The following is a 21,992-nucleotide window of genomic DNA, read 5'->3' as shown; positions in this document are numbered from 1 at the left end:
AGGACATGGAATAGTACGTTTTAATTTGGACTTGATGGTCTTTTGGGCCCCTTTCAACTCTACTATTCTGATTCTATGAAGTTTTTCTCTGATGAACAACTGCACACCCGTATGGTGTCAACACATGTGTCAAAGTTGAGAATGAATTTTTATACACAGCTATAAAAGCTATAAAGCTATAAAGACCAAAGGTGAGTCTTGCAGCATACAAAGTGTGTATGCATGGAAAGGCTTCCTTGTATAGGTATAATATTTTATTAACCTCATGAACTCTGAGTTCAGTTCTCCTGAGGCAGCAGCTTCCTAGAACTAATTACCTTGGTCTCCTTTGCCATGCCAGGAAAGCAATTAAGTTTCACTTTAAAAATTAAATTAATACCTATAAACATCACTTTTCATAAGGAAATGCTTAACACCATGTCACATAGGAACTATACATCTCTCTGAACTACAGGTGCTAGAATTAACTGTACAAGCACACAATCTCTGTTCCACAGAAAAGCCCTGGGCCAGCCAGCTGACACTGCTTCTGATGGCTGTACCAGGAAATCTCACACCCCTTATTTTGGTAGTACATAAGTTTGCCTGAGAAAAGTTAAATAAGGTGCATTATTATTTTTCAACTTTTTTAACAAACAAAGGAAGAAATGCTCCCCAGTCATACACTCACACAATATTCCAGCTCCCCATTGCCTGGGCTAATTCATAAATTCTCATTAGGCTTCCTGGGCCTTGGAGAGCCAGCTCACTCACCTGTCTGCTTTTCTCAGTCCTGCCCTGGAGTAGGCTATGCTGCTGCACAGTCTAGGCCCAAAAGCCTAAGCACACCCATCAGATGCACTAATAATACCCGCGACCTCCAGAGGCTGGTTGACCATTACAGGGGAGGGGGAGATGCTCTGCAGTGCATAACAATAGTGTCCTTCCCACCTTTTCTTCCCCCAATTGCAAACCCATAGGTTTGCCAATTCTCTCCCCCATCCATCAAGACTTGTGTTCACCTCATTCACACTTTTAACTCTTATATTTACTGTGTTTGCATTCCCTTGGTAACTTTGCCCTGCCCCTCACTTTTGATGCCTAAACTGTATTTCTAAAAGCTGCAATGCTAGAAATTTGGGGACTGAAGAGAAATTTCATTTGAGGGGGGCAGAATTATCATTTGGGGAGGCAATTACCTCAGTTGCCCTCCCATCACTATACCTCTGATTAGGATGTGAGCATCCCAATATAATTCAGCAGGGCCGGTCCTACTATTAGGCAAAATGAGGTGATCACGTCAGGCAGCAGTTGCTAGGGCCAGCAGTGGCAGAACCCTGCTTGTTCCTTCTGAGTCCCCTTGTTGTGCCCTTCTGTTGCAGGACAGAGCTGTGTGCCACGTGGCCTGTTTCTACACTCCCATAACTAACCTTGTTGCCTGTACTAAAGTAAGATTCAATTTGCCAGTCCAGTTGGCTTCTATATATGTATTGGTGGGATTGCCATCTTGTCATTTGCCTCAAGCAGCAATATGTATAGGGCCAGCCCTGTCTTTAAATTTACAGAAGGCGTATCCAATATTTCCTTGTGACTGATGTTCCTAAACAATTTTTTTGCAGAAATCTTGTTATCTACAAATTCCAGTGCATTCATGTTACTATTCAAAATGACAGTGCACAGAGATTAATATCCAGTGATGATGTTGTATTATTGTGGGTACAACAGAAACTACCTAAGACACTTTAGTAATTAACTAAACATTATTCATTACAAAAAAAACCTACCAGAAAAATCCAGTTTAATAAAATTGTACTGTTGCCATACAAAACAGCTTTAACTCTGTAGTGCAGCAATATGTCTGCATTCTAGTAAGGAAAGAAGGTAAGCATGGTCCCTTGCCCAAGCAAATCAGAGTAAGAACTTAATTTGTGTGCATCAGGTGTGAACTGGTGCATTTACAAGGAATGCAATTCTATATGCCCATTTGCTTACATTGCAGTAAATCACAATAAATTCAATGACACATCCAAATAAATCCATGCACACAAGATTGAGTTGGAGCCTGTGAAGTGTGTTCACTAACGGAGGAGGGGGAGAGATATCAAAGAATCATAATACGTGTTGGAAGGGGCCTATAAAGCTATTGAGTCCAACCCCCTGCATCAGTGCCATGATCGTTATGTTCTGTCTTCACTGTTGAAGGCAGTAGGCCTATGAGTACCAGTAACAAGTGGGGAGAGCGCTCAGGTTCCGCTTGCAACTTTCCCATGGGCATCTGATTGGCCATTGCGAGAACAGGCCGCTGGACTTAGATGGCCCTTAGGCCTGATCCAGCAGGGCTCTACTTATGTTATTATAGTTGTCCTGGGTGCTGTCCAATTACTCACAACAAAGACCATCGACTTCAGTAAGTTGAGGCTTCCCTAGGGTATTGTTTCCCTCAAACCCTCAGGAAAACATTCTAAACACTGCAGAGAATAAGCCTCATTGACAATAATGGGACTTGCTTACGAGTAAACATACACAAGGATCCAGTTGCACAACTTTAAGCCGCAACGCATTTAGTGGGGACTACGACCTGGGAGACCAGGGTTCAAATCCCCACACAGTCATGAAGTTCGCTGGGTGACCGTGGGCCAGTCACTGCCTCTCAGCCTCAGAGGAAGGCAATGGTAAACCCCCTCATACCGCTTACCATGAAAACCCTCTTCATAGGATCGCCCATAAGTCGGAATTGACTTGAAGGCAGTACAGTTCCATTTTCAAACCAAATGCATTAACCGTATTTGAGCTACTTCTGATTAACACCCCCCCCTTGTTTTGCTTTTTCAAGTTAAAGGGTCACTCTGTAAGAGGAAAGAAAGAAAACGAGGGTAAGACGCTTCAGTGGAGACCACAGCCAGCCGCTGTCATGAAGTCTCCTCCTTCGCGAGGGACTGGGCCTCCCTCTTTCTCTCCCCGCCCAGCGAAGCCGCTTTCTGAGACGGTGGCTCGGCTTTCTAATGCGCAGATGCGCCGGCGGAGTCCCTCCTGCCCGCCGGAGAAGAGCGCTGACGGAGACCGGAGAGGAGAGGAGGCCCGAGCCCGGCGGTAGTCGCAGCCGAGCCGCAGCCGCCCATGGCTCCCAGAACAGCGGGTGGCTGAGGACAGAGCGAGCGCGGGAGGGGGTGGTGGTTGCTGAGTCTTCGCCGGTGCGGCGACGCCTGGGCCCTCCCGCAGCGGAAACTCTTGCCGTGGGGGTCTCACCGACGGCAACTCCGGCTTCTTCTTCATCTTTTCCCCGTGGCGGTGTTATGGCCCCTTGCTGGAGCACAGAAGGGTCCCTTGCTTGGAGGTCAGCGCAGTTTCTGCTCCTCGTCGCCTCCTGCTGTGGTAGGTATTAGTCTCTTTGAGCTAGAAGAAGGGGACGAAAAACCCAGCCAGCTCCATTTTCCCCTTCTCTTCCTTTGTCCCCCCAGCCCTCCGCTGGCCTTATAAATATGGTAGGGGGCGGGGAGAGACAAAGCACCCTCCACCGTTGCCCCAGTTTGCTTTTTAGAAAAGGTTGATTTATTTTTCTTTTTGCCATCACTGCCGTTCTTGGCTTGCCATCCTTCTCTCTTTCTTCCTCAGAGCTGAGGGTGGAAGCCCCCTCACCATCTTTTTCATTCTGTTTATTTATGTTCTTTTGGCATCAGTACCGACGATATTTTGTCGTTTTAAATCAGCAAAACTGAAGACTTCACCGAGGTTTTGTTAAACCGAGGGCTGGGCCCTGGGCCCAGCTATCTGCCTCATTGTTTGTGTGTATATCTCTTGTCCACACACAACGTGCCTGCACATTCCAAAGATGGGGAGTAACGTGTCAGGTCATAGGAGAGGGATGGAAAAGAGTAATCGAAGTTCACAGTTAAAAGATGTATATGTAAGCCTACTGGCTGAAAACGAGTGATGCCTGACTGCACTATAGTATTTTCTTCTCAAATGCGGCTCTTCCCACCTGCTTAGGAACAGCAGAAGCTGCCTTGTACACGAAGTCAGACCATTGGTCCATATAGGTCCTTATTGTCTACTGCAGCAGTTCTCCAGGGTTTCAGACAAAGGTCTCTCCGAGCCCTACTTGGAGATGCTGGAAACTGAATCAGATACTCTACCACTAAGCTATGGCCTTTCCCCACACTTTTAAGAGGTGGCTATGTAAGATGTAAATATTAAAATTGCTAAATTGGAATGAGGCCTGTACTCCATAGCATACCTCTAAAGGTCTTAATGGTTTGCTCCTTCATTTATTTGTCATCTTTCATAGATTTTTTAACATCATAACTACATAACATATGTAAGACATGCAGTTTCATAGAAATTCATTTCATAGTTGTAATAGTGCAAATGAGCTCAGATTTTGAAATTGCAGTGGCCTTGTTTATATTCTTATTAGGTGTTTTAGCCCATAGTTTTCCCTAGAATGCAAACAAATGATGGTTCTAAATTGTAAAGTTCCACTGCATACTTTATTTAAATAGATTGTGTATATTTGACAGTGAAAGATATATTAATATGTCTTAATATTATTGAGCTCTACAACAGTGAGGTCTTTCTTGTGTCACCATAGTTTCTTTGTGCAAGGGGAGGCCTTCACTGTAATGTGTAACAATGCACTAGGGAAAGCTTAATTTTTACACTACTGTATAAGAGATAGATATTTGTGTAAGTTGGTTGTATGCTGTTTAACAATTTGTAAGACTCGCTGTAGTCCAACAGGTAAAAAGTAAAGACCCTGAGACAATAGACCTAGGTTCAAATTCTCTTGAGGGATTGGTTTACATGATCAGGAATCCAGGAGGGGTGTCAGGATGCTCATTAAAGGTTATTCCAAATTGTGGAACTTCTCTTAGGTCTGTGTCCACACAGAGATCTGATGTAAGGGATTGGATGACTGAATAATACACTCTAAGTTTATTTGAGATCTGGGCATCCTGGTTGCTGTCTGTTAATTCCCAGTTTGCCTTGTCTGAATTCATGCATTTCCTGAACAAAAGTGCATTATAATTGATTGCTATAGCAATTAACACATTAGTGTGTGACTCAATAAACCATTTATATTATCCTAGGTTATGACGTTACTCTAGGTATTATACATTCAGAAACTGGTCATTTGGCACACGTGCCTTTTATACCATTGGCTTATAGACAAGCCCATAATTGTAAAATGAATTGTCTTTTTTCTGTGTATATGAAAGGATGCTAAGCAAAATGGCTTGTTTCAAGACAAGAACTATAAACCAGTACAAAGTTAAGTGTGCTAGATGACAGCTAAGCACCCAGAACTTTTATTAATTACTAGATAAAAGTAGTGTTTCTCCATATGCTGGAAAGTAAATGTTAATGATGTCTGGTTGATCCAGTGGGTCAGTCTCAGCAGTAACCTCCTAGCAGTGGTATTGCTCCTGTGTACCTGGAGGCAGAAGGCACTAGGAACTGTGGGCACACCAGTACGAGCATTGGTTTGACTTTGCTGGTATCCCTTTTGGTATGTGGCAGCAATGCTACTGCCTGGAGGCTATTGCTGTGGCTCTGCCCCACTGGGTCAGCTGCTTCTGTGTGGTAATAATAAAACTTGCTATGATAATGAAGATGTGACTTACTGTACTATTACACTTGACCTTAAAAGTCAAGGGTACTTTTCACTATGTCCCCCGCCCCCCTTTTTAGATAGAAAACCAGGCTGTGCTTCAGTGTACTTGATACAGGATCATGGATTCACTTTTAAGTGATAAGTGAAACATATTTCATTTTAAACTTAGATGGGTCTTTTTAGAAGGAAAAATATAATGGATTTTCCCACCAAAAAAATCACTTGTTAACTAACCCAAGAACTCTTTCATAAATCCTCATTTACCAGATGTATGAGAAGGAAGAGTGTGTTGTATATCTGCAAGTTGTGCTCTCTGTTGTTGCTCAGATCTTCAGCAGCCTGAAGGAATGAAAATGTTGGATCTGTTTTCATACACTTGGTGTGGAGGTGGTAACTCATATGAGTTTAATGATACTACAGATTTAAGATTAATAGTCATTACTTCTGCCAATGGAACGCTTGATAATTGTCATTCTCTGAGGTGGGGAAGCACTAAGGATCTCTTAACAGCTCACTTAAACATCAGTTACTTTTAATTCCTTTTTTATGTGCACCCAATGTTGAAGCAATCAGTCTTATTGTAGATAAATCTAACCTTGGTTATGATCTTGGGCAAGCACTTTGTTTCAAGGTTATTTCCCTCTGATATTACATGAGAAATATTGACCTTTCTATCTTACAATGACATTGTGAAGTCCAAGTTGTCCTCAGTCCAGTGAGTAAATGAAGTGCTGTTTATTCATATATGAAGTGAAATCCTGCAATGAAATTTAAAACACCTCCATAAGAAAAATTGAATAACATAGGTAAAGTGATCAGTTTTAGGCATATGTTTATTTATTTATTAAATTTCTATCCTGCCCTTCCTCACAGAAGGAGACCAGGGTGGCGAACAAAAACACTAAAAATCAATCTAAAACATCTTAACAAGTCTAAAACATATTAAAACAATATGTTCACTGAAACAAGATGCATGATAACAAAATAGATCTCTTATTAAGATTGGAAAGAAACAAATATACAATGCAGAAAATCTTGGCACCAGTAAGATCATATCCGTAAGAATATCTTATGTATAAGTGGCCTTAGGTACTTCCAAAATCTATCGGAAGTAAGACTTTTAAAAAACACTATTGCTGTTGATAAAGGACTAGAGAAGGCTGGTAGAAAAGTTGGGCTACCAACTGATCCTTCAGGCCATTGGCTAAAGCTGAATATCTGCTCTTCATATTAAAGCCAATAGGAGCTTGATTTTTAAGAAACCCACTGTTTTCAAAATGGACATAAAGATAAATATAATTATGTTCATGCACTTGAAAGCACTCCCATAGATCATTTTAGTCCAGGTCCCAACAGAGCACACTATACTTAAGCATTCCTGACAAAAACATTTGCGATCTTGGTTATTGTTTTTTCAGTCTGTTTTGTCAACATTTTTCTTAAACGGAAGTGTTTAGAACAGACGCAACACACCATATTAAAAATTCTGAAAGTGCTGTACAAGTCAAGTCTTGGATAAAGTGCTTTTGTTAATATACAGAAGATGAAAAACATATATAAAAAATATAAAGAAAACAAGATCCAGTGTAGCTCTAGCAGTTGCAGGAGGATTCCAATTTCTCCATGCCAACTGACCCTGCCATATGAAGATACGACTTAATTTGATATCACCCATTGTGTTTAATATTTTATTATTAATGTATCATATATGTATTTGAAAATTTACCGGTTATTCTTCTAGGTCACTATTCTTTTTGTGTTCTTGATTCAATGATACCTTCATGTAGTAGTGTCAGTTGGTGTGGAGAAATAGTGTGTAATGTGGTTGGGGTTTGTTATAAGAATGTTATTTCAAATATGATTTATATAAAGGGTTAACTGCAGGAGGCAGAGGAATATTTGTATCAAAGGCAGACCCTCAGGCAGCAAAGTGTCAGTTAAATTGTCACTGTAGCCTAGTGTCAACAAGGGGATGACTGTGTTGGTGGAGGGGGCTGTGGCTCAGTGACAGAGTATCTGCCTTGCATGTAGAAGGTCCAACATTCAATCCCTGGCAACTCTAGGAAGGGCTGGGGATGTCCCCTGCCTGAAATCCTGACAAGTAGACAGTGCTGAGCTAGGTAGACAAATGGTCTGATTTCAGTATAACGCAGCGTCCTATCTCTTTCTCTGATGAGGGTTCTGGTTTTATATTCAGAATCAAAGGCATCAAAAGGATGTCATTTTTAATTGGTCAGTTAGTGGACATCTTATTGACTCATAATTATACACCAATAAAAGGGTAGAATTTCAGCCAAATGGTAGTGTTTGGTAGAGGCAGGGGGTGGAGGGCTGTTAAGTTGTAAATGGAAAGGCAGGTCAGTACTGGTCAGAGGGAATAGCTATTGGACATGGAGTTGAATGGTAAGGGATTAGGAAGAGGTTCAGAAGAGGCTTAGGGAAGCCCAAAGGGAGTCAGGAACAGCAGGAGAGCTTGGGATCAGAAGGGAAGCTGAATATCCAGCTCGAGCTGATACCTCTGGGGCAAAGAGCTGAAAGAGGTCTGCTAAGAAGTGAGCAGGGCTCTGCAGCGGACTGAGAAAGAGCTAGTGTCAAGTGACAGCTGGTTGCTGTGAACCTGAGGATACAGTTGTTGTTGGACCAGGTTGAGGACCGCAGCTGCAATCCTGAGAGATGCCAGGGTGCATGAAGTGAGTACCAAGATAAAGACTGCCCTTAAGTCCTCTGGGTATAGTGAGTTGTGTGATTACTGGGGAAAGAGAGTTGCAGGATAACTGATAAGGGCTTCTCGGGTGACTCTGTAACCTCACAAAGCTACCTTCTTAAAGGGACAGTAACCCTATTGCTTGAAACCAGTAATGATTTGAAACGAATGCTGATGAAAATTAAAGAGGAAAGCACAAAAGCAGGACTAAAGCTGAAGAAGACTAAAGTAATGACAACAGAAGATGTATGTAATTTTAAAGTTGACAATGAGGACATTGAACTTGTCAAGGATTATCAATACCTTGGCACAGTCATTAACCAAAATGGAGACAATAGTCAAGAAATAAGAAGGCGGCTAAGACTGGGGAGGGCAGCAATGAGAGAATTAGAAAAGGTCCTCAAATGCAAAGATGTATCACTGAACACCAAAGTCAGGATTATTCAGACCATGTTATTCCCGATCTCTATGTATGGATGTGAAAGTTGGACAGTGAAAAAAGTGGATAAGAGAAAAATCAACTCATTTGAATTGTGATGTTTGGAGGAGAGCTTTGCGCATACCATGGACCGTGAAAAAGACAAATAATTGGGTGTTAGAACAAATTAAAGCAGAACTGTCACTAGAAGCTAAAATGATGAAACTGAAGTTATACTTTGGAGACATAATGAGAAGACGTGATTCACTAGAAAATACAATAATGCTGGGAAAAATAGAAGGGAGTAGAAAAAGAGGAAGGCCAAATGAGATGGATTGATTCCATAAAGGCAGCCACTTGGAGGTTGCTGATTCATAAAATGGAAATGGACTGACTTCAAGTCGATCCTGACTTATGGCTACCCTATGAATAGGGTTTTCATGGTAAGCAGTATTCAGAGGGGGGTTACCATTGCCTCCCTCTGAGGCTAGTCCTTCCCAGCTAGCTAGGGCCTGCTCAGCTTGCCACAGCTGCACAAGCCAGCCCCTTCCTTGTCCGCAACTGCCAGCTGGAGGCAACTGGGCTCCTTGGGACTATGCAGGTTGCCCACGGCTGCCCAGGTGGCAGGGCATGTAACCCCTGAGCCACTCACTGTGGGGGTGATCTTTAGCTGGCGCTTGACACCCAGGAGACACGAGCGGGGATTTGAACTCACAGACTCTGGACTCCCAGCCAGGCTGTCCTCCCCACTGTGCTATACCAGCTATGTGTCTTGCTGATTCACAGGGTTGCCATAAGTTGTAATTGACTTGAAGGCAGATAACTACAACAAACCCTATTGCTTATGTAGTATGATTAAAAGTAACAGTAGCTAAGTAAAACCAGAAGCCTTATAAGTAATCCTTTAAATAAACACTAATCTGTTAATATTAAGAATAAGCTTCAGTAAATTTATAATAACTTTTTAAAATGTTAAACCTAGTACTCTAGTCTGTTTTGTCCCATGTTACTGAAAGGTTAACTGGTTTAGAAAAATAAAAGGTTTTGAGTGGTATGATGGGTGGAAAAACAAACTGAGGGGAAAATATTATTTTAAAGTGGAGGTTAGCAATAAAAACAAAAATCAGAACCTGATCTCTACAACTTATTGGTGACTGGTGGGGAAAAACACCTCTAAGGCTGCAATCCAATACATGTCTACTTAGAAGTAAGCTCCATTGGGTTCATTGGGACTTACCTCCAAGTAAATGGATTGCTGTCTAAGTCATCAAGCTGATTGGTGGTTAGTGGACTGTAAAAATGCATCTTGATGGCTTTTTCCTAAATGATCATTTTCTCAGAGCTTTGTTTTAGATGGATAGCTTTGCTAACCAATTTGTATTGGCGCTTTTTGCTTGTTTGATCTGGCCTGTATCTTTAGATGATTGTTAATACTGCTGCCATTGTTAATTTTTACATTATATTGTTTTTATGATATTGTAAGCTGCCTTGGATGGGCTAGTCCCCAAGTAACAGCATATAAATTCCTTTATAAATAATATAATCTGATGTGTTTAAACTTTTGTTTGAATACAGTAGGGCCCCGCTTTACGGCGCTTTGCTTTACAGCAATTCGCTAATGCGGCGGTCTCAATTAGATGCAATTAGACTAAAGCCCCACTCATTCAGAGCTTGTTCTGCTTTTACGGCAGTTTTCGGGCATCGCGCACCATTCTATTCAATGAGTTCCGCTTTATGGCAGGGGTCCGGAACGTAACCCGCCATACGAGTGGGGCCCTACTGTATTTCAGACCATGCTTCTGTTACAAGGTTTACTGGTTACTTTCTAGATAAGAATACTTAAGGTCTATAAACCTTGGTTGCCTTTGTTGCAGATTCATCTGCCACCTGCATATGTTAGTTAGGTTTGCCAGACTATTAATGTTATACCGATCATTTGACCTTCTGTGCATTTTATCTGTGATACCACTTTTCAGTAACAGCGGTATAATTATTAAATTTCTAGTCCTTTTTATTGCAGGAAAGCTTTTGCAGCCTCTTACAAGGAAGACTTCTAGGATCTCTTCTGCTGATTGCTTCTTAGCTCTCACAATGTGGCCCTATTTAAAAAATCACATTCTGATTACAATCCTCAGGGCATTGTGTGAAAGTAAATATTAATTGCCATGGGATTAACATCCATGCAGTACCTTTAGGGTCAGGCCAATTAATAGTTGTTCAATGAAATTAAGTGTGTTATTAGAGACATTAATAGTTTTAAAAGGCTAGTACTTCAGTCACGACACTCATAAGTTTTGGGCCCCATCAATGTAAGTGACATATGGCATTTGTGAGGAGGGGGCTGGAGAAAAGCCCAACAGCAATAGCTGCTGAACCATGGTACCTTTAATCATGTAATGCCGTAAGGCATGGATTGCATCATAAACCAGCTACAACTTTTGATGTTGTCCTATCTGTGGTAAATTTCATTGCTTCAGCAAGATCCCTTTGAATTTTGTTTCTGTCTTCCAAGGTATTAGCTATCCTTCCCAATTTTGTATCATTTGCAACTTCCTCCTTTTTGCCCTATTTTGAAGACAGGGTTTAGTCCTCCTCTAGTAATCCAGCACTTCACCCATCCTCCAAGATTTCACAAAGACAGTGGTTCTGAGAGTTCCTCAGCCAGTTCCATCAATACTCTAGAATGCAGTTCATTGGGCCCAGGAGATTTGAACACGTTCAAAGTGATTAGGTATTCCTTGACTATTTGTATATCAATCTCAAGGTGTAATCCTGCCCCTTCAACTTCACATTTGCCAGGAGGGTCATAGACTCTCTTTTGGAGAAGACTGAGCCAAAGTAGGAATTGAGCATTTCTGCTTTTTCTTTGTCATCTGTTATCATTTTGCCATCTTAATTGAGTAGCTGTATCACCGTTTCTTTTCTCTGTCTTTTACTATGGAAGAAAGCTTTTTTGTTGCTTTTGGCATCTCTCTCTAACCTCAGCTCATTCTCAACTTTAGCCTTCCTGACACCATCCCTGCAGTTCTGTGCTACCTATCTGTACTCTTTCTTCCACTTCCTGTATGTGTCCATTTTTGTTTTCAGGTCACCTCTAAGCTTTTTTCTTCTGCTGTCTTCCACCTTTTTTCCTTGACAGAATTGTTTGCCATTGTGCCTTTAGAATTTCCTTTTTTAGAAATTCACACCCATTTTGGACTCCTTTTCTCATTAGGGTCGCTTGCCATGGAATCTTATCATTGCTCTGAGTTTATTAAAATTGGCTTTCCAAGGTATGCGTATGGCGACTCTCAGCTTTTGCTTCCTTTAAAATCAAGAACCAACGTATAGTATGGTCACTTTCCCTCAGAGTTCCCATAACTGCCACATCATCCATCATGTCTTGTCTATTGGTTAGAATCAAGTCAAGGATACCTGATCCTCTAGTTCAGTGTTTCCCAAAGTGTGGTACGCGTGCCCCTGGTGGTACGCGAAAGGGTTTCAAGGGGTATGCGGCCAAATTTTTTTTTTTGTACTTTACCATTGGGTTTTAGTGGCAAAAAACATGTGTGTGTGTTCTTCTAAGAGAAAATACAGTTCTTGTGATTTCTCCAGTTTCTCACACAATCATGTGAGGGAAGATCAATATAATAACAGTGGTTTATCCCGATGTTATTCAACACGTAGTCTCTTTTGCTGTCAATGCATTCCTTTTCTTTTTGTGCACCCCTCCAGTTTCTCATAAGACTCGGACTCCCTTGCAATGACTTTGGCCACCAAAAAATGCTTCTACAAACAGGCAGATGGTGCCACAAAGATATTTATGCGTATGCTCGATTACAAAAATGTTCACACCAGGAAGCGGGGAAGTTGGTTTTTTTCTCTATCTTCAGACCTACAGCGGCCATCTCGCCAGCCACTTCCCTCTTGGGGAATCTCCTGCTCTTCGGCTGCAGAGCGGTTTCCCCCCCCATCCTGCCTGGCCTGCCCGCTCATCAGCTGTGAATTTTAGGCAGGAGGTTTGAATCCCCTGCCTGCTCTTGGGCTGCGTACCTGAGTGGCTTCCCAGGCAGGATGGGGGGAAAAACCGCTCTGCAGCCAAAGAGTGGGAGATTCAAACCTCCAGCCCAGGCAAGCGCTGCCTCTGTAAACCCGCTGCATGCTGCATGATTTTTGGCTGGAGTTTCCGGTTTTGGGGGGTCCTGTGATGTTCCTGTATTAATGTATATATGGTAAGTGCTGTTTGTATAGAAGATATGTGGTAAGTGGAATGAAAGAGGAGGGGGGAGTAAATGAGCAGTAGAATGCTGGATGATTGGCTGAGTGTTTGGATGGCTGAGAGTATAAATGGAAGGATGACAGTTGAATCTGGGTGGACGTGAGTGGGTTGTTTGAGAGGTGTTTGGTGGACGTGAGTGGGTTGTTTGAGAGGTGTTTGGTGGACGTGAGTGGGTTGTTTGAGAGGTGTTTGGTGGACGTGAGTGGGTTGTTTTGGTGGAGTTTGGAGGTGGGTGTGAGTTGGTGTATGTCAGGAGAGTGTGGAGAAAGAGGGAGGTGGAGTTCGGATTAGTAATAAGTCAAATATCACAGTAATAGATGAAACCATAAGCTTGTAGATCATTATCAAAGTTATCTTGTTATTAATGTTATTTAATAAATACTATTTTGGTTTACCGAAGGCCTGATCCTTGGCTGGGGTTTCACAGACCAGAAGGGAGGGTAAGGTAATAACCAAGGCTGAAGGAAAACAGTACCAAATGGTGGCAGCGGTGAAGAGGAGAAGATAACATTATAAGTATCCAGAGCAACCCCGAGTTATGAGTTATCTGCATTGATACAAGGGGGTTGGGAACAGCATAGGCACGCAGTCACGAATGTAACCGGATAGAGAGACTCAGGCAAGGTCTCTGGGAACATTGGTTGTAGAACGTGACTGGTGGTGCTGCCTAGCAGGGGGATCTATTGAGATGTGTGCTAGAGCAGAGAGAGAAGCCATAAAAAAGGACAGTCCGGACTGGTGGAGTCCCTGGTGGTGCCTAGTGAAAGGCAGTAGCCACGAGCAGGTAGGAACCTGACAGGGAGAGCCAGGGAAGGGCGTCACAGGTCCCCTCTGGGTCTTTATTTCCAGAATGGTTTTTTTTAATAATAGTTATTTTAATTATTAGTATATGAATTATTTCTATATTTTGAATATATATTTTTGTTATATAAATATTATTTCTATTATTAAAATGTTTATTACTTTGTATTTATTTTTTTTTACAAACATTTCATATAAAATTATAGGAATTACGAATGTGTTATTATACCTTACCCCTCTCCCAATTATTTTTGTGAAAGTTGGGTATGACGGTAAAATCAGTGTCTCAAAAGGGGTATGCGCATGTTGAAAGTTTGGGAAACACTGCTCTAGTTGTTTCCTCCACTTTCTGTAGAAGAAAGTTATCTCCAACACAAGTCAGGAATTTCTTGGAGGCGCTGTGTTTGGCAGAATTTGTCTCCCAACGGATATCAGGGTAATTGAAGTCCCCCATTACTAGTACATCATGCCTCCTCGAAACATTGGTAATTTGCTTTGCAAAAGTCTTCTCCTTGATTGGATGGTCGGTAGTAGACTCCAACCACCATGTTCCATTTATTCCTTGCCCCATTTATTTTAATCCAGATACTCTTGTGGAGCTACCAAGCGCATCCTCCTGTATTTCTGTGCAGGGATATATATTTTTAACATAGTGTGACTCTGCCTCGCTTTCTATTGCTTCTGTTCTTTTTGAACAGGTTATGTCCTTCAATCGCTGTATTCCAGTCATGGAAGTCATCCCACCAAGTTTCAGTTATACCTATCAAGTCATATTTACTCTCCTGTATTAAGATTCATCCTGTTTGTTTCCCATACTCTGGGCATTAGTATACAGACATTGAAGATCATCTGATTCCTTCCTACATTACTGGGCACAAGCCTTTGTTAGTCGTTACTGCCAAGTTTATGTTTCTTTCCCCCTTAATATGGGAGCACTTCTCCCATACTGCCCTGCCCATTCATTAAGATCTACAGATGAGGCCCTCCTGGTTGTTCACCTGTAGATGTAGATCTTGCAGCAACAAGGGAGAGGACCTTTTCTGTTGTGGCCTTTGAAATCCTCCCTCCCAAAGTATGACAGGTGCCAACCTTAATTGTGTTTCAGCTTCTGTTAAAGATGTATATTTCATTAAGGATTTGCTGACTTTAATACCTAGCTTTTAGTGATATGTTTTATAATTTTAAACTGTGGTTTGTTGTATTGATGATTTTGAGTTAATATATATTGTCTACAAGTAGTAAGGTATTTTTGTCTCCTTAGATGCTCAGGGTGCAAGTGAAGGGGGATTATAGATTGCGACTGTACCTATACTCACAATGTAGCTTTAGTTCTTGCATTCCGTCCATAAACTATTCAATCACCTCCTTTCTGTGCTCTTTGCAAGTGGATGAAACCCTTCGCGCACACACACCTGATTAAAAGATTTGAAAACCCTCCTTCATTCAATGAATGGAATAACTTGTTCTTAAATATTTTGTGGCAAGCCTGTGTAGATAGCTAAAGCTTCTGTGGACAATGAAAACATTCACCTTTTTGGTGAATGGATCTTTGTTGATGTATGCTAGCAGAGTGTCCACAAATACAAGCACTGGGTGGAAATTTTGCTACAGTTTCATTTAATAAGTGTGGTAGGGCTTTGTGATATTTGAGGCAATAGCCCCCTGCACAGATATTTATCTTAGTAAGAAAGAAACCTAGGTCATATTTTATTAGTTTGTATCATGTTGGCTATGGAGAATAACTGGTTCTAACAGGTTTTCTCATGTTTTTAAGGTAACCGGAATTCCCATTGACTTCAATAGGAGTTCTCTGTGGATAAGATATACAAGGCTATATGTTTTTTAAAGTGTTCCCATAAAAATCTTAAGTATGTTTTCTAATTGCAAATCTAAAAAGTTTTTTTTTAAAAAGACTGAAAAGCTGCTAAATGTTTCCTGCAAAATTTTTCAGGAAATGCCCCTAACCCCAAGTTGATATCTTACTTGCCAAACTTGTTTTGATAAGGTTTTTGGTTTTTGGTCGGCAGCCAGTGCTGTATGGTTTTCTTTATTTTCTTTCTTTGTTTTACTGTGTACAGTTCTGGTCTCCTCACCAGGATACTGTGGAGCTGGAAAATGTTCAGAAAAGGGCAACCAACTCCCCTTTGAGGAAAGGTTGCAGTATTTGGGTCTTTTTAGTTTAGAGAAAAGGTTAGTAAAAGGTAACATAATGGAAGTACATATAATTATGCATGGCATGGAGAAAGCGGATAAAGAAATGTTTTCCTCCCTGTTCCATAACACTGAAAACTCATGGACGTCTGATGAAGCTGAATGCTGGACAGATAAAAGTACTTCGTCACACAGTTCATAGTTAAACTATGGAATTTGCTCCCACAAGAGGCAGTGATGGTCACCAAATTGGATGGCTTTGAAAGAGGATATTCAGAATAGAGAACAGACATATTCATGGAGGACAAAGCTATCAGTGGCTACAAGCCATAATGGCTGTGCTCTGCCTCCATATTTGGCAGTATGTTGGAGGCAGTATGCTTCTGAATACCAGTTGCTGGAAACTGCAGGAGGGGAGAGTGCTCTTCCACTCAGGTCCTGCTTGCAGGCTTCTCACAGGCATCTGGTTGGCCAGTGTGTGAACAGGATGCTGGACTAGGTGGGCACTGGCCTGATCCAGCAGACTCTTATGTTCTTAGGTTTTTACAAGCAGCTCTTGAGTATTGGCTTGGTGATTGTAAATAAAATTCTTCAAAACTTTTAAATTATTTTGTAAAACATCTAAATTGTGAGTCCTTAGGCTGTTTTATGCATCACATATGCCTACACACACCCTCTCTCCCTTAAAAGTGACACTCATTGACACCTGCATAACTGACTCAGAAAGCCCTACTGCAATAAAGCCCCCCCCATCCTCTTCCCCTGGGGACTTTTTTGCTGCTGGGTTAAGACAAAGCCTTTTTTCCCTAAATGAAGAAATTCACACTCTAAGCAGGCCACTCGTATAGGAATTTGTACCCTTTTGAACTTTGCCACCTTCTACAAGGTAGTAAGGGATTTTCCCACCCCTTTCTCCTACCTCTGTCACTCGCTCCTCCTTCCATACCTACCCAGAAAAAGACAGAGGTTTTAGTCCATCCAGGCAGTTTTTCATCATCATGCTGTAAGGTAAGGAACTTCATTTGCTGAATTTCACTTTACACCTAGCATAATGAGATGAGTAAATTTGTATTCCAAACCAGGTAATAATGAACTGTGACATCACTGGTTTTAATTTTTTTCTTTAATAGCAGTTATTTGTCATATTTCTTCTCTCCTTCCACTGTCATACAAGAAAAGCCACTATAGTTTAAAAAAAAGATGAAAAATGTCCTGTACAGTGAAGTGGGGCATGGGGAGGATAAAAATACAGCAATATTTTTAGAGAATGGCCTAAGGATACATGATGATATTTCATTGCTAAAGGACTTTGCTGGTCTTGAACCAAAATAAATTTATTATTATTATTGCTAAAGGACAGTGTCTGGGATGCTGGTATATATTGTTTCTCAAAGGAAGGGCAGAGTAGAAGCTCTGAGGTCTATAAGTCTCTTGGGAAGTATTTTTCCACCTGTGTCTATCTAACATAATATTGGAGTCCACTTTCTATCTCCACTAAACACAGAGATCAGCCAGCATGTATTTGATTCCTCTGGAAACTTGTTTTAGATTGTCCATGGGCATTACAAATGATTAATGTATTGTACAGTACAGTATGTTGGAAGTGACAAATACATAGATGCAATTAAAACATATTGAGCAAACATGTTTTAAGTGGTTATAGTTGTGTATGGTGAATTCAGCACTTTTTTTAAAAAAATTCAATATTATGGCAGATGGTGGTAAATTCAAAGGTAGCAAGTGTTTTTAACAAGCATAAACTTTAAACTGAACTAATACGAATTGGGCTTGAGGCATTGTTGACGACTCCAAACTTTTATTTCATGGCTTATTTAGTGAGTTGTAGGATAGGAACTTTAAAAAAATCTCAGCAGCTGTTTTTTATTTTGTTAAAATAGGTAATCAGGGTGTTAAGTGAGAATACCTGTTTTGGAATTCTTTTTATTTAACTATTATATTACCTTATTTGGTGAGATACAAGGTTCAAAATTTTTCTATCCACCTAACATGGTTAAAAAACTGACTTTTTAAAGTGTGTGTGTTTCTCCTTATGCTTAGGGAACATTTCTTTCATGACAAGCCATAACCAGAACATAGACAGTACAAATAGAAACCACGAATGCATTTATTATTTATAACATGTAACAACAAAAAACTAGGCACTCTCTGCTTAAAAGGAAAAGGTGTCAGGTAGCACATACTGAGACCATAGGCAGCCCATAGTACTTAGGGAGAGACCCTGAGATCATTTTTACATGCAAGTAGAAGACTTTCATGGTAAAAGCAAAGTTCTCTTCTCCAGCGCATGTAAGATGATCTCAGGTGTGACATACACAAGCTGACCCATATAGGGTGGGAGAATAACAATGACAAAGTGGGTTGCCTCCTCCCAAAACCTGCCTTGGCCAAGGCATAAACATCTATATTGTAATGATTAATGAACGTGATAGGGCTAGCCCACATTGCCACTCCATAAGGACACTGAAGTGGCTTCTGCCCTAGTAGAATGCACCAGGATCATAGCAGGGAGCTGTAGATTCAGACAGGTATATGCTAGGGAAATGCAGGCCTTAAGCCAACTGAATAGAGTGGATCAAAGAAGTAGAGACTTTTTCCCCAACAAGGAAGGGTGAAAAGGCACGAACAGTGAATCAGATTGGCAGAAAGGTTTGGTTTGAAAAATGTAAACCTTCAGTGCCCTCCTCATATCTAGTGAATGACAAGCCTTTTCACATGATAGAAGAAGAGATGGACAAAAAGAAAGGAGGATAAGGAAACACAGTCTTGGGAAGGAAAAGGGGTTACTTTGGAGAATAACTCTATCCTTGTGAAAAGCACACAGATGTTTAGCAACAGAAAGGGCATTTAGTTCAGAGATCCTCCTAGCAGGGGTGATAGCCAATAAAAAGAGGACTTTGAAGGATAACAAATGTAGAGACAGGCTTTAGAAGTTTCTGTAAGGATGATAGCACTTTGAGTAGATCCCACCTGGGGAATCTATATTGAGTTGGAGGCAATGACAGCGTGGCTCCACAAAAGAAGCACTTGAGGAAAGGTTGGCATTCAAGGGCTTTGACATGGTCCTTTGGACTGTATAGCAGATAAGGAAGACACTTGGCATTTCAAAATATTTGGCTTACAACCAATGGATAGATCATCTTGAAGGAAAGAGAAGTTTTGCTATACCAGCCTTCTTCAGATGGACTCCATTCTTGGCAGAGCAGCGGGATAAGACTTTCCATGTGATATAAGTGACTAATTGAAGAATGAGTGACTAGTTGAAGAATGTCTGGAAGCCAGGAAAGTGTTTATCACTGAAGAAGAAAAGTGTGCCTTGATGAGGCATTTCCACTCAATCTCCAACCATAGAGGTCCAACAAAGCTGGGTTCTGGTGCAGAAGCTGTCCCCGAGACAGAAGATCTTGCCAAGCAGGGAAGAGGGCAGAGAGGAGATGTTGCCAGGTTGACTAGAGCCAAGGTTTTAGGGCCAAAATGGAGCCACCAACAAGACCATTGGTTGCTCCTCTTGGACCTTCTTCAGCACATGAGGAAGAAGAGGGAATGGAAGAAATGCATTCATGGCCCTCCAAGACCAAGGAGTGGAGAGAGCATTGACCACTTCCACTACTAAGACTGTGAATCTGGGAAAGAGCCATCTGAATTGACAATTGACTGGAGATGTGATTATTCTGGAGACCAAGTTTTCTGGACCATGAAGCTGTCACAGAGAGCCCCCCGCCAGATAGGCTGGCATCTGAGGTGTCAGTAGTCTGATAGGGCTGTCTGATAAGGGACTCCCTGAAAGTGAACCGAAGGATGAAGCCACCACGTCAGAGATTGTTGAACCACCCTGGAGATGTGGAGGTATAGATGACATTTTGGATGCTATGTGATAATAGAATGGAAGCAAAGCCCATTGAAAGGACAAGTGTGGTGCTTTACCCAAGGAATGACTAGAATAATAGAAATCATGATACCTAGGAGTCTCACTAGCTACCAAGGACTTCACTAAGATGGACCTGCAACTTGGATCTTGCCAACCCATTCTGGAGATAGAAAAATTGTATCAGATTCTGTGTTGATCAACCCTCCCAGATTCATAAATGGGTTGGGGAGTAAGTAGATGACTCTTGCTGCCGTTGCTTAGAAAGCCTAGATCCTTCAGGCAAGATGAACAAATATGAAGATCTTCCATAGCCTGATGGCGACCAAATCAGAAGGTTGTCCAAATAGGAATAAATGTGAATCTCTTACAGCTGGTAGTGGGCCATGAGGGTGACCACGGTTTTCATGAACACCCTGGGGGCCAACATCAAAACAAAGGGCATTGCCTTGTGTTGGAAGTGATGCTTGAAAGGAGATCCTCAGGTAACACAGAGTTGAATCGGAACGTGGATGTAAGCTTCCATCAGGTCTATTGATGAGAGAAAATCCCCCTGGGCAGAGCTTCTTTGATGTAGGAAAGTGTCTTCATCCTGCAGTAAACAATGGACTGGTTGAGAAGTGTCAAATCCAGGACAGCTTGGAATGAGCTGATCCATTTGGGAATGGCGAAGAAGCATGAATAGATTCCTGAGTGTTGCTCACTTGCTGATACTGGTTCCACCACTGCAGTCTTCAGCAGGTGCACCATCGCACTCCAGTCTCTGTCCAGTTTGGAAGGGTGAGAGGATACGGGCCAAGGGGGAAACAATTGAAGGGGTTGAGAGCTCAATTCTAGTTGAAAGCCACGCCTGAGGGTCTTCAGGACCCAACAAACTGATGTGATGCCTCACTACCTGCCAGAGAAACTGCTCTCAATGACCTCTTATCAGATCAGGTCTATACTTCCTTAACTTCACTAGTGCAGTAGGATTAGGTATTTCAAGACAGTTCACTGTACCTGTTAGGCTATTGTGGCTGCCTAATTTTGAACCCAGTTTAGTTTTTCACTGTACTTTATAAACTTAAATACTATATTATTATTATTATGCTAAATTTATATCCCACCCTTCCTCCCAGAAGGGGCCCAGGGTGGCAAACAAATGACAAAACACTAAAAATATCTAGAAAACATCATAAAAACAAAGCATCTTTTAAAAAAATCTTTTAATTTTTTAAACATGTTTTTTTAAAAATATATATTTAAAAAAAATCTTTCAAAACATCCTAGAAACAATTCCAACACAGGGAATAATGTCTCTACTTAAAATCTGCTATAAATGTTTACTGGCTTTTTTAACAAAGTCATCTGGAAAGATCTGTTATTGAATTCTTGCTGTGGTAAGCAAAAACACTTAAATGTTTTCAGATTCATCACAGCTGTTGACTTAGGATATTAACGGCATTATTAACTAGATATTAACTAGATCATACTGATCTCATGAAGTGTTTTGAGGTTTCTTTTTGGCTGCTGTATGTAGAGAATGCTGAGCTACATGAACCATCAGTGGGATCCAGTGTGGCATTTCCTGTATTGTTATTCATTTTGGGAAGAACTGGAAGGCTTTTCAAATTGACAAAATAAAGTTGATGGTTGGTATCCATTGGCGGAAGGCATCTGTAAGTGGGATGGGGTAGGGAGACACCTTTCAGCACCTCCTCCCCTCTGCACCCTTACCCCACAAATCTGATGTGTAGGATTCTGCAATCCTCCAGTGCATTTTGTGGGGCTAACAGCTGCACTTTGGGTACCATCACTGCCCTCTCCTTCTTGGGCTTCTGCTCTGCAGGTTGGCACCTTGCAGGACCAGTCCCCAGGTACTCAGCCAGCTGTGGCTGATATTGTTCCACCTGTCCCTTCCTTGGAGGGGATACATAAGCCAGCTGACTGAGGTGGCTCCTGCTTTGTTTGCCTTTTTGTGGGTCTTGAATCATGTGCCTGGGAGAGAGGATTCAGAGCCAAGTTGGGAGTCTTGAGGGCCCCTCAATTAGTGTAGTGACGGGTAGAGGGAGATATGGTGTTGTGAGGAGGACTTGCCAGGTAAGGGGAACGCGGCCCAGGCAGTTAATGGCTGTGCCTTGTTCCGGTCCTCCCCACACCCGCAGGTTTGTTGGTTGCCCTATCAGCCAGCTCTCTCTGGATGCTGCT

General features: G+C 41.6%; 1 protein-coding gene across 1 annotated transcript in view; it reads left to right on the top strand.

Annotated features, from left to right (window-relative positions):
- Nucleotides 1-2,948: 2,948 nt before the first annotated feature.
- Nucleotides 2,949-21,992, top strand: part of LRP12 (LDL receptor related protein 12) — a 351,165-nt gene continuing 332,121 nt past the window's right edge. The window contains exon 1 of the mRNA XM_061604820.1: nucleotides 2,949-3,351. Coding sequence (XP_061460804.1) covers nucleotides 2,982-3,351 — 370 coding nt within the window. The 5' untranslated portion in view covers nucleotides 2,949-2,981. The remainder of the gene's footprint in view (nucleotides 3,352-21,992) is intronic.

The sequence above is a fragment of the Rhineura floridana genome, chromosome 1 (genome assembly GCF_030035675.1).
Source record: "Rhineura floridana isolate rRhiFlo1 chromosome 1, rRhiFlo1.hap2, whole genome shotgun sequence".
NCBI classification, from domain to species: Eukaryota; Metazoa; Chordata; class Lepidosauria; order Squamata; family Rhineuridae; genus Rhineura; species Rhineura floridana.
The sequence above is the reverse complement of the archived record's forward strand: the minus strand, read 5'-3'. Positions and strand labels throughout refer to the sequence as shown.